Source organism: Conger conger, chromosome 4 (assembly GCF_963514075.1).
Source record: "Conger conger chromosome 4, fConCon1.1, whole genome shotgun sequence".
Lineage (NCBI taxonomy): Eukaryota > Metazoa > Chordata > Actinopteri > Anguilliformes > Congridae > Conger > Conger conger.
Genome location: NC_083763.1, coordinates 35784832 through 35799037, shown reverse-complemented (window position 1 = coordinate 35799037; position 14206 = coordinate 35784832). Strand labels below are relative to the sequence as shown.

Genomic DNA, 14206 nt, shown 5'->3' with positions numbered 1-14206 from the left:
TGGCAAACCCCAGGAGTTCCTTGCGGTTGGTAGGAGGGGGCCAATTAGCTACAGTGGAGGTTTTCTCTGTGTCCATTTCGAGCTGCCCCCTGGAGACAACAAAGCTGGATAGAAGGTTGATGGAATTCGCACTTCTCAGCTTTGATGAACAGACAGTTCTCCAGGAGGTGAGGGAGCACTTGACGGACATGACTGACGTGTACCTCCAGGGTAGCAGAGAAGATGTCCAGGTAGACAAAGACAAAGCGGTTGGTCATGTCTCAGAGGACATAATTGATGACGTTTTGGAAGACCGCAGGAGCGTTGGTGAGCCCAAATGGCATCATGAGGTACTCGCAGTGGCCACTCGGGGTATTGAAAGCCATCTTCCACTCGTAGCCCTCGCGGATGTGGACCAGGTGGTAAGCATTGCGGAGATCCAGTTTAGTGAAGAATTGCCACTTTTGTAGGCCGAGGAGATGAGTGAGATGGGGTAGCGGTTCTTAATTGTGATGTCATTAAGTCCACAGTAGTCAGTGCAGGGCTGTAGGGACATGTCTTCTTTCTGCACAAAGAAGAACCCGGCTCCGGCAGGAGAGGATGAGGGACGGATCAGATTGGGTCAGCCAGGGAGTCCCCAATGTATTTCTCCATGGAGAGAGTCTCTGGGATAGAAAGGGAGAAGAGACGACCTCTCGGTGGAGTGGTGCCAGGGTGCAGTTCTATGGTGCAGTCATATGACCGATAAGGAGGCAGAGAGCAGGCTCAGGACTTGCTGAAGACTTGTCCCACGTCGTGGTAGACAAAATTTCCCTCTGGATGAATAAAGTATCTATCTATCTATCTATCTATCTATCTATCTATCTAGACAGGAGGAACAGAGGACAGGTCAGGTGGTGTCTCAGGAGTGTTAGGGGTGGACTCGGGTTGGTTGGATGCAGACTGGAGGCGGGACTGGTGACAGTTGGGGCTCCAGCCCGTGATGGTTCCCAGACCCAGTCGACTTGGTGGTTGTGCTGGTGTAGCCATGGTCTGTCCAACACCACCGGAACCAGGGGAGACTCCATCACGTAGAATGTGAGCTCCTCCTGGTGGTTGCCTGAGATCTGCAGCCGAACTGGGGAGGTGATCATGTTGACTGCAGCCAGGGGTGCGCCAGTGGTGGCGTTGGTGCAGAGGACCTGGGAGAGGTAGATGTCGGAACCCCCAGGCAACGGACCAGAGTGGAGCTTGGCATCAGGTTGGCATCGGCTCCGGAGTCAATCAGAACTCGGACTCGGTGGCGAGCCGCCTTACAGGAGATGTAAGCAATGATGGTGGATCTTGAGGTTGAGGGGGATGTGTTCAGGGTAGCACCCGTCAGGACCCCTCTGACAGCCCAGAAACAATCAGGAAGTGAAACGCAGGTGAAACGAATAAATAAAGTGAACAAACTGACAGGGTGGCTACGGTGTGCACGGAGGTAACAAAAACACGGAAACACGAATGACATAGACAGAATACAATACATAGAAAAACACGAAACTGGGTTGGGCTGATCGGTAATTGTTTCTTGAGTACTTGAATTCCACCAATGAAAATATCAAATTATTGTATAAATTCTCTGACAACCAAATACATTTTTAGATCTTACTATCAACAAAGGAGATGATAATTTACTGTATTCTACTCTCATTCGTAAAACTACATACTACAATTCTATGTTAATAACATTTCATCCTGCTACAAATTCCTGGGGAAAATTACACACCTGGAAGAATTGTACGGTACACTGGATCGGGAAACGAGTTCTGTAAAAAAGGCAGTGAGAGAAACGCACCTTTGGACTCCTTCCCATTCCATTGTTTATCTGTTTGTCACATGTTAAAGGATTTTCACATTGCGAGCAGTCATTAGTAAGTTACAGCATTTGCCTTAAATTGCCATTTTCACTAGCGAGCTAGCTAGGCAGTTCTCCATTCATTTTATCATCATTAAGATAGCCGTTGTTGTAGCCTACTGCTGAAGTGAGCCTGTGCATCATATTTGCTTATTTAATAATCAATGAAGTGACATTTATGTTTGTCATTTCACTTTATCTATAACAATTGATAATCTATCAGCTATGCTTTCATCTAGCTAATTTGTGCAGCTAGTGCTTATTGAAAGTGGTAGCCACTGTTATATTTTGCCATTGTAACAGGACACTGCTATGAAAAATGAAACAATGAACAGTTTGCTTTAACTACAGAAAAAACTCACAAGATTTCCATTTTCATTTAAAAATTTAACTTTTGAATGCAATTCACTTATGATTATCTGCTTATATAAGTACACATATCATAATATTATTAAGTGTGTATAGACAAGTTTATACAGTTTAAAGCATTTTTAATCATGAAAAAACTGGTTTAAGCAGGCGGTTTTAATGTTGTGGCAGATTTATTTACATAAATGACCTAGACATGGGCATTAAATGTAATTTAGTTAAATTTGCAGAAGATACAAAACTTGGAGGTTTAGCTAATAGTATAGACTCTACTGAAGTAATCCAGGAAGACTTAAACAAAATCCAGATGTGGGCGGAAACCTGGGAAACGAAATTCAATACAACAAAATGTAAAGTTCTAAAGAAATAAAAATATAAAGCAGGACTACTTCTTGGGGGGTACAAAATTGGACAGAGCTCAAGTGGAAAAAGACTTGGGGGTCATAGTTGACCAAAGCCTTTCGGGTTCTAGTCAATGTGCGCTAGCAGTAAAGAAGGCCAATAGGATGTTCGGATACATAGCCAGGAGTATTGATTATAAGTCCAAGGAAGTTGTTTTGGGGACCGCACTATAAGAAAGACATAGAGGCACTAGAAAAGGCAACCAGATTGATTCCATGTATAAAAGATAAGAGTTAAATTCATTAAAGGGGTAACAAAGTGAAGTATAGAGGATTCTTCAGATGAGTTCGGTTAGCAGAACGAGAGGACACAAATGGAAGTTGGCTAAGGAGTAACTCCGTACAGATATTCGGAAGTATTTTTTCACACAGCGTGTGGTCAATGTGTGGAATAGCTTGCCAACGCATGTAGTGGAGGCAGAAACACTGGGGGTTTTCGAGACCAGGCTTGATACGGTATTAGATTTTATTTAGCTTTTAGGCAATTTAGGCAGTAGGTACACTTAGGGGTAGGAAAAATCGAGCATTGCTGGGCTGAATGGCCTGTTCTCGCCATTACCTTATGTTATGTTACATAAATATAAGTGCAAGTTCATCGGTAATGTAGGTTTACCTTGTTCCGATTTAGCTAACAAGCAATCGTGTTTGGCAATTATATTGTTAACGTTAGCTAGCAAGCCTCAGTGTTTTTATTACACATTTTATTCTTCCAGGCCTTAGACAAGAGATTGGAGACATGATCCCATAGACTATTGTAAAAATATTCAAATTAAATATTTTCCCAAAACATCTGGAGCGAACAATCATTGTTTTTCTAAACTACTACACATAATGAAATGTATCGCTGAAAGAAATTGACCGATCAGGTTTTCTTTGGTTAGGCAAAAGTCAATGGGCAAAAACCTTTTCTGCGCTCAGTAGCCATACTTCTGGGTGCTTCACTGCTTAGGTTGGCCGAGGGCATGCTTTCATGTCTAGCATGTCTAGGCTTTATCCCATAACATCAACAATCTAATCGGGCTAACCGGATTAGCGACTGATATGAAATAGGGCCCAGAAAACCCATGGTTAGAGCTTAGGTTAGCTAGCTTGCCATCCCTGTAATTTTGTCAATCCCTGTCATTGCCCCAGCTCCGTACTAATGGTTTGACCAGCTCTAGCTATATTTTGAAACAGATGGTAGTTCATAATTTCAAACCGGTAATAGCTGGATTTTCCAACAAGGTTGTCCGCATTCTGAGAAAAACAGACAGAAATTGCACCTCTAATAAAGAAATCCACATTTAAAACTATTATCTGAGTTGTGTATAAATAGAAACAAAACATAACCATGATTCAAATGTCTGTTTCCCTCTGGCAAGTATTTTGGTACTGTATTTACTTATCATGCTTCTCATGATAAACTGCTGCCCTCCTACTGTTGAAAGCTGCAAGTATGTCAGACCGCTGTGGATTGGTGTGCTAACATATGCCACCTGGTGGTGGTTGTGCAAACAACAAGTAATTGTTGTGGAAAAATTATAATAATCTGCTGCTGCCTGATCTTCAGAGGCAGAAGAACCAAATGAAACACCAAACCACTGTATGTTATCTTTGGGTAAGAGAGAAAATGCCATGACATCAGCCTCACACACGCATGCATGCACATGCAATAGCAATGATTACCATTGATAAGGATGGAGTCCATGTCAACAGGCAGCCCCATCATGTAGCCAATGGAGGATCTGTTCTGCAGGCTGGTGAGAACAGAATTCTGCAGAATGGCACTCACACACTCCTCGCACACTGCTGTACTCTTCAGCTGAGGGACAGTAAACACCATCCAGAAGTGCACCAGCACACCTCCATCATTACTGCTGCTGGGACACAATATCATCTTACAATGACATATTTCATGACCAATCTTCAGCCTCGCAATCACAGAGACACAACACATTTTTATAACTATCCAATCACAGGCACACGTTACCAAAGAATGGCATTCTTATTTTAACATTCCCTGAGCTTGTGCTGCTTCTGCAGCCTTTGCTTACTACTGCAATATTGCAGCTCAAAACCAATGATTGCTCTAGCCTAGCAAAGAACAGTAATAGGGATATGAATAGCGAACTGGTATTTTTGTTTTATAGCTATCTATGTAGTCTTCGCTTGGATAATAAGCCATAGTATACAGAGTTTCAGTGATACCTTGTCTGGAGTGCAATTTGGGCAGCTACACACGAACAATCAGAATAAGTCCCCATGCCATTGGCTGTGGCAATTAGAACCAATTTTCAACCAACGAGTTTAAATTATTGTACAGCTGTGCAATGTTTTTGTACAGAGTGACGGCCCGTGAACTGTATATTTTGAAACCAGAATTTAAGACTAACACAGGCAGAGGGTGAGTCAACATGTCAGTGAGCCTTTTTCAACAATAGGAAGGGATTTACAATGGTCTTGTAACAATGTTTTAACACAAAATTCTTACCTATTGTCACTTTAAAAGACGCATTCTACCTAGCTAGCCTATTAATTCACACGGACACAGCTGGTTCTGTAGCTTATGTATGAGAATGATTAGCTCGGTTTTAGCCCCTATTTTGAATAGACGAGGAATAGACTGTCGCCTATTGGCATCATAGCCTCCATGTTCTGACAAAATGAACGTGATGACATTGTAACGCCCCCCAAGTTTTCTGGCTATGCGAAGGGTGAGCCCTCTTCTTGTCAATGCATGCTCACCAACACAATGACTATGCATCTCCACAACACACATTTTCTAAATAAATGCCGTTATAGTCCCACTTTTTATTTTGAGGCGGTTACCCGCATATGAGTCACTGTAGACTATGTGAAATGCGGACCGATTAGTAAAGATCTTCTTTACAGTAAATTGAGCCTTAAAGCGTTTAAAAGCAGGCTTTAAAAGTAGTAACATGAACCAGGGACATGACATATAAAGTGAAAGGATAACAAAATATTTCTGACCATTGGAAAGGTAGTGTTACATTTCTACATTTTCCAGTTAGCAGAACGATATGAAGACTTGGCTGGCAATGGCTTTGAACGGTGAGCTAGTAGTAGCAAACTAGCTTAAATTAGCTTAAATGTAAAACTGAAGGTGAGCTTTATCATTTGGTCCAGAAGTTCAATATTGGGCAAGAACAATATCTTCAGTACCTCCAATTAAAGTCTGTTCTAAAATCAAAAATCAATATATCAAATAACAATTTACTCCCACCCCCAATAGTATAAGAAACCCAAAGAAAATTATTTCAAAATTATATAAACTAATAACCACCATAGACTCAACAATTTCCATCCCAATCAAAGCATGGGAAAAAGACTTGTCATTCACCCCCGAAACTGAATTCTGGACCCAAATCTGCAGGAACACCTTCACAATGACTAACAATATTAACTTACAACTAATACAGTACAAGGTAATCCACAGATCACATATCACTCAGCACAAGATGTATAGGATGGGACTCACAGATTCCGACGCATGCTCACACTGCACACTAAACAGACCAGATAATTACCTCCACTCCACCTGGCTATGCCCACCAACTCAACATTATTATGAGAATGTCTCTTATTTTGAGCTGCAGCATTCCAGTATCTCCATCTCACTGCCTACTCAGAGATCTCTCAGTTATAATACCACCAATACAAAATTCAAAACTGCTACTCATTGCCTTAACTGTCGCCAAGAAAACTATCCTGCTAAACTGGAAAACGAGGAATGCATAAAACATTACACAATGGTTAAACCTCCTTAAAGAATACATATACATGGAACAAATTACACTCCAGCACCAAACCTCAGTCTTTAAAACAGTTTGGGGCCCCTTCATCATCTCATTACACTTGCCTGTTAACTAATCCCACCAACCAACACACACACACACACATCAGAAAACCACACCAAAACCTTCACCAAAATCTTAATCTCTTCCTTTTCATCATCTAGCTTCCCCATCTCATACCTCCTACGTCAGAACATAAACAACTCCTTTAATCTTTATACAATCCAATTTTCCTGTCATGTTTATATGTTTATCTACATGTCCGTCTCTCTGTCCATCCATCTGCTGGGTTTTATAATTTCTTGTCATGCACGTCTGTTTGTCCATCTGCTTGTTCTCAAGTCTTTAAAAAAATAAAAAGTAACCCTTTTGGATTATTCTTTGTAACGCCTTCTAAAGTATCCAAATGCAGTGGCTGTTCTCTCTGGTATTAACAACCATGGGCTAAACAGATTTCAGAATGAAGATGATTTGTTTCAACCAAAAAGGAGAAGGCTTCAAAAACTTTCTAATATTGTGGACATATACTTTCACGTAAATGCACCACATGTGGTAGGCATATAGGTCTCCTCAAGACACACACATTTCTCATTTGCATCCCTTAACTTTTCCCAACAGGAAGTGAGCTATTTTGGATTTTGTGTGTTTTTAAGTGTTTTTTCACGTACCAAACTTTGAAATACTCTTCCTAGGGGGTTCATCACATTCACACAAAATGTGGTCAGCATGATATTATAGCCCTGACACACAACTATGAACTGATTTTTAATATCTTGGAATGGTATGGCTATGGTCAGCCTTAAAATTAACTTGTAATGCTGCCCAAACAGGAAAATTATGTATTAAATAATTTCAAAAAGGTATTAAATTCTACATTGCCTGATTTGGAGGCTACAACTTTTCACATATGTTCATTGTTGGAGTGTCATCACAGCCATTAAGCAATAATGTTCACTATTTTTGCTTATTGCTATTGAGACTCAATATATCCAGTCTTAAAACTTCAACGCAAGTCGCCACTGACTCTCCCATTTCTAACACGCGACTGCCATCTACTGGCAAATATTGGTATTGTTTCTCTTTTTCTTGGATAAAGTGATTTCTCAACGACAAGTTTTGTTTCTTTTTGCGAGCCAGTAACCATAACGATGTATGAGTAACAGCGGCAGCCTACGTGACAAAATGTACTGACAACACCCAGCCCACAGCAACGTTTTTTCTCATCTACCTTAATTATATGGATTGAATAACTAAAATAAAAGACAGGCTTTTACTGGCAGGAAAGTATCATATATTTAAAAGATTAACACATATAATGCATATCTTGCATTGACATTAAATGTTATTTGGTTTAAAAAAAAAACGTATTGTAGCATTTTAAGGACTCAATACAAAACAGCTGTTCAGAAAGTTGGCTTGAAAACCAAGAAGCCTTATTAAGGAATTCGAGCCGTTTCTATTTGACTTCATTCGATTGAAGTGAATGCCGTACCCCAATTAAATGTAATTCGCGTCGGAATACACATAATAGCCTACACTGTCAACGTGAAATAAAAATATATAGAGGTTTAAATCGATCCTATATTGGGACATTTGTTATGATGGCTGGGGCAACGGGCATTTTCGGTACCATTGACCATAATCGAATGCTAGCATTTATATCATTACACTGACCAATTCCTGTTAAAAAGCACATTTTTGGTTCATTTGTGGAAACAGTGAAGTTGTCTACACAATCTGTTCTACTCACAGACTAACTGCATCGCTGTAACTTCCCCCCATTTCTGATACGGGGATTCCATTTATTGGCAGAAAGTGGTACTTTGATTTTTTTCTTCCTTCAAGTGATTTTTCAACGATAGGTTTTTGTTTTTTTCTAGCGAGCCAGTAGGCATAACGATGTATGATTTACAGCTGCAGCCTACGTGACAAAATGTATTGACAACACCCAGCCCGACGTTTCTTTGCATCTATTTTCATGATATGAATTGAATATCTGAAATAAATATTAAAGACATTTAATGACTGTCTTTAACTGGCAGGAGAGTATCATATATTTAAAAGATTAACACATGAAGTCAAAAAGAAACGTTAATGTTTGAGGTGGCTCTGGTCGAACTCTGTGTTAACATGAGACCATTATGTTCAACAAAGGTATCGCATGCAGGTCGTTGCAAGATGACAGGCATGGGCTAACAGCAGCCAGCCTGTCCACTGTCTGTGTGAGTCAAAAAACAGGTCAGCTACGTTGGTTTACATGAATAGAAAACTTTCAGCTAAATCGCCAGCTATGTTAGTTTATTTTGCTTGTCATTAAACACGAATTAAGAGAACATACAATTTCGCTAGGAATTTTTGACTTAATATGAACAAACCGGATTGAGGGCAGAGACTTGGCATCTCCTTTAGATTTGGCTGTACAAATGCGTTTCAGGCAGCATAATTACCCGTGAAATGGAAAAGAATGATGCTGGCTAACTAGACGTTTAATGCAATATTATCCGACACTTCGGAGAGAAATTATTTAACCAAGATAAAAGGAAACATACAACTTTTGGCCAATAGATGGTGTACGTGTATAAGAGGGCAGTATAGCTTAATGGTTCAGGCAGTGGATTAAGACATGCAAGGTCCGCGGTTCCATCCCCGGTGCGGCCACAATAAAGTTGAATAGTTTCTTTAACCTCCTAAAACCCGCACTCTTTTTTGGTATGCATTTTTAATTTCTCTTTGCTATTTGGGCTTATTGTCCACGCATGTGTACGCCAGGTCTTTGGAGGTTAAGCCAATGGTTTTATTTTGAGTGATATTTATAACCGAATGACTTCTCAAGCATAAATTGTGCCTCCGGCTGTAAAATCTATGGAAATTAAATCATCCCTGCTCTCCATACAGGACTGGAGCATGTTATCACAATGTGAAAGTAAGAAGTTATTTTTGTTTCATTCTACATTGTCTGATGTGGCTGAAACTTCACACATGTTCATTTTTGGAGTGTAATCTCATCCATATACCAATAAAGGCTCAATGGCATAGCGCCACCATCTGGCAACAGGAAGTGGCTTTCATTTTACTCGACATCTTCCAATTTGGCTGAAAATGTACAAATATGTTAATTATTGGAGTGTAATCAAATCCATGAACCATACACGGCTCAATATTATAGTGCCACCATCTGGCAATAGGAAGTGAGGCTTATATCATTGATGCATTCCAATAGCAGCAGCAACATCTTCATTGATCAAAGGGGAATTCCTGTGCACACTATACGTTGTTTAGGAAGGTGATTATTTCCAAAGTGTGTACATATTGTGAAACATGTCATTGGCACAACTGTGCCACCAAGGCGGTTGCGCCCATGGTGCTTGGGCCCGTTCATTGCTGCTTGCAGCTATATTTAGGGCCCAAGCACCGTAGGGTGCGAAGGACCCTATTTTTATTGGAAGGATTATTATTATTACGGCCCAAGCAACGTAGGGTGCGAAGGACCCTATTGTTATTGGAAGGATTATTATTATTAGGGCCCAAGCACCGTAGGGTGCGAAGGACCCTATTGTTATTGGAAGGATTATTAGGGCCCAAGCACCGTAGGGTGCGAAGGACCCTATTGTTATTGGAAGGATTATTATTATTATTATTATTAGGGCCCAAGCACCGTAGGGTGCGAAGGACCCTATTGTTATTGTAAAGATTATTATTATTATTATTATTAGGGCCCAAGCACCGTAGGGTGCGAAGGACCCTGTTGTTATTGGAAGGATTATTATAATTAGGGCCCAAGCACCGTAGGGTGCGAAGGACCCTATTGTTATTGTAAAGATAATTATTATTATTAGGGCCCAAGCACCGTAGGGTGCGAAGGACCCTATTGTTATTGGAAGGATTATTAGGGCCCAAGCACCGTAGGGTGTGAAGGACCCTATTGTTATTGTAAAGATTATTATTAGGGCCCAAGCACCGTAGGGTGCGAAGGACCCTATTGTTATTGGAAGGATTATTATTATTATTATTAGGGCCCAAGCACCGTAGGGTGCGAAGGACCCTGTTGTTATTGGAAGGATTATTATAATTAGGGCCCAAGCACCGTAGGGTGCGAAGGACCCTATTGTTATTGGAAGGATTATTATTATTAGGGCCCAAGCACCGTAGGGTGCGAAGGACCCTATTGTTATTGGAAGGATTATTAGGGCCCAAGCACCGTAGGGTGCGAAGGACCCTATTGTTATTGGAAGGATTATTATTATTATTATTATTATTATTATTATTATTATTAGGGCCCAAGCACCGTAGGGTGCGAAGGACCCTATTGTTATTGGAAGGATTATTATTATTATTATTATTAGGGCCCAAGCACCGTAGGGTGCGAAGGACCCTATTGTTATTGTAAAGATTATTATTATTATTATTATTAGGGCCCAAGCACCGTAGGGTGCGAAGGACCCTGTTGTTATTGGAAGGATTATTATAATTAGGGCCCAAGCACCGTAGGGTGCGAAGGACCCTATTGTTATTGTAAAGATTATTATTATTATTAGGGCCCAAGCACCGTAGGGTGCGAAGGACCCTATTGTTATTGGAAGGATTATTAGGGCCCAAGCACCGTAGGGTGCGAAGGACCCTATTGTTATTGTAAAGATTATTGTTAGGGCCCAAGCACCGTAGGGTGCGAAGGACCCTATTGTTATTGGAAGGATTATTATTATTATTATTATTAGGGCCCAAGCACCGTAGGGTGCGAAGGACCCTATTGTTATTGGAAGGATTATTATTATTATTATTATTAGGGCCCAAGCACCGTAGGGTGCGAAGGACCCTATTGTTATTGTAAAGATTATTATTAGGGCCCAAGCACCGTAGGGTGCGAAGGACCCTATTGTTATTGTAAAGATTATTATTACTATTATTACTATTAGGGCCCAAGCACCGTAGGGTGCGAAGGACCCTGTTGTTATTGTAAAGATTATTATTATTATTATTATTATTAGGGCCCAAGCACCGTAGGGTGCGAAGGACCCTATTGTTATTGGAAGGATTATTATTATTATTAGGGCCCAAGCACCGTAGGGTGCGAAGGACCCTATTGTTATTGTAAAGATTATTATTATTAGGGCCCAAGCACCGTAGGGTGCGAAGGACCCTATTGTTATTGTAAAGATTATTATTATTATTATTAGGGCCCAAGCACCGTAGGGTGCGAAGGACCCTATTGTTATTGTAAAGATTATTATTATTATTATTATTATTATTATTAGGGCCCAAGCACCGTAGGGTGCGAAGGACCCTATTGTTATTGGAAGGATTATTATTATTATTATTATTATTATTAGGGCCCAAGCACCGTAGGGTGCGAAGGACCCTATTGTTATTGGAAGGATTATTATTATTATTATTATTATTATTATTATTATTATTATTAGGGCCCAAGCACCGTAGGGTGCGAAGGACCCTATTGTTATTGTAAAGATGATTATTATGGCCCAAGCACCGTAGGGTGCGAAGGACTCTATTGTTATTGTAAAGATTATTATTAGGGCCCAAGCACCGAAGGGTGCGAAGGACCCTATTGTTATTGGAAGGATTATTATTATTATTATTATTATTATTATTATTATTATTATTATTATTATTATTCTTTCTCTTCCGTCATATGGGCATTTTTGAGGGCCTTGCCATGGCTAAAAAGTCTTGTAATTTTGCACACACATCAGAAGTGGTGGCCGTCAGGATCTATCAGATGCTCAGACCTGGGTGTGGCCGAGGGACTCCACAGCGCCCCCTGTTGCGCTGACCCCCCCCCCTTGGCATTGTTGTCTATTGTGGGCAGGCACTTTGAGCTACATGAACTTAATTTGGTATGCATGTGTGGCTCCTCAATTGAAACACATTTCTCATTCGCATTGATGCAAATATGCGAACAGGAAGTCAGCCATTTTGAATTTTGTGCGTTTTCACATGTACTACACTTTTAAGTACTCCTCCTAGGGGGTTCATCGCATTCACACCAAATGCGGTAAGAATGGTGTCAAGATAGTCATGATGCTAAATTGCCAGGATATTTTTGATATCTCAAATGGTATGGTTATGGCGAGGCGTAAAATTTTTATGTCACGCCGCGCCAAAAGGAAGTGGCCATAATTTTGTGGTTTACATCGTCTGATCTGGCTGATTTTAGAAATACGTTTACTGTTGGGGTTTAATCACATCCATATCCCAAGAACGGGTCAATGTTATAGCGCCACCATCTGGCAACAGGAAGTGAGGTCTTTATCATATTTGTATGCATTCCTGCTAGGGCATTCATCACATTCACACCAAATGTGGTTAGCATGATCTTAGCATAGTCATGACCATAAGCTGTGAAGGGATTTTTGATATCTGAAACGGTATGGCAAGGGCGAGGCACACAATTTTAGGTCTCGCCGTGCCAACAGGAAGTGGTCGTAATTTCATTGTAGATCATCTGATCTGCCCGATATTACACAGATATGTTCGTTGTTGGACTGTAATCACATCCGTATTCCAAACACGACTCAATGTTATAGCGCCACCATCTGGAAACAGGAATTGACCTTAATTTCGCTGAACATCTTCCGATGTGGCTGAAAATTTAGAAATAGGTTTATTATTGGAGTGTAATCAAATTCAAAAACCATACATGGCTCAATATTATAGCGCCACCATCTGGAAACAGGAAGTGAGGCTTATATCATTGATGCATTCCAATAGCAGCACCAACATCTTCATTGATCAAAGGGGAATTCCTGTGCACACTATACATTTTCCAGGAAGGTGATTATTTCCAAAGTGTGTACATGTTGTGAAACATGTCATTGGCACAACTATGCCACCAAGGCGGTTGCGCCCATGGTGCTTGGGCCCGTTCATTGCTGCTTGCAGCTATATTTATTATTATTATTAGGGCCCAAGCACCGTAGGGTGCGAAGGACCCTATTGTTATTGGAAGGATTATTATTAGGGCCCAAGCACCGTAGGGTGCGAAGGACCCTATTGTTATTGGAAGGATTATTATTATTAGGGCCCAAGCACCGTAGGGTGCGAAGGACCCTATTGTTATTGGAAGGATTATTATTATTATTATTAGGGCCCAAGCACCGTAGGGTGTCAAGGACCCTATTGTTATTGGAAGGATTATTATTATTAGGGCCCAAGCACCGTAGGGTGCGAAGGACCCTATTGTTATTGGAAGGATTATTATTATTATTATTATTATTATTATTATTATTAGGGCCCAAGCACCGTAGGGTGCGAAGGACCCTATTGTTATTGTAAAGATTATTATTAGGGCCCAAGCACCGTAGGGTGCGAAGGACCCTATTGTTATTGGAAGGATTATTATTATTATTATTATTATTATTATTATTCTTTTTTTTTCAATGTTTTGTGCATTTTTGAGGTGCTTGCCATGAATGAAAACTCACAGAATTTTGCAGACACATCAGAAGTGGTGGCTGTCAGGATCTCTCAGATGCTCAGACCTGGGCGTCGCTGAGGGACTCCACAGCGCCCCCTATTGCATTGTCTTCTATTGTGGGCAGGCACTTTGAGCTACCTGCACCTCATTTAGCAGGCATATAGCACTCCTCAGGCCAAACACATTTCTAATTCACATCTAATCAAGTATGCAAACAGGAAGTCAGCCATTTTGGATTTTGTGCGTTTTACACGTACTACACTTTTAAGTACTCCTCCTAGGGGGTTCATCGCATTCACACCAACTGTGGTCAGAATGGTCTCAGGATAGTCATGATACTAAATTGCCAGGA

At 40.7% G+C, this 14206-nt stretch overlaps 1 protein-coding gene across 1 annotated transcript in view; it reads right to left on the bottom strand.

Moving 5' to 3' along the window:
• Positions 1-4504, bottom strand: part of LOC133126606 (transmembrane protease serine 7-like) — a 67674-nt gene extending 63170 nt beyond the window's left edge. Inside the window, exon 1 of the mRNA XM_061238950.1 lies at positions 4294-4504. Within this exon, the coding sequence (XP_061094934.1) occupies positions 4294-4504 (211 nt within the window). The remainder of the gene's footprint in view (positions 1-4293) is intronic.
• Between the last annotated feature and the right edge of the window lie 9702 nt (positions 4505-14206).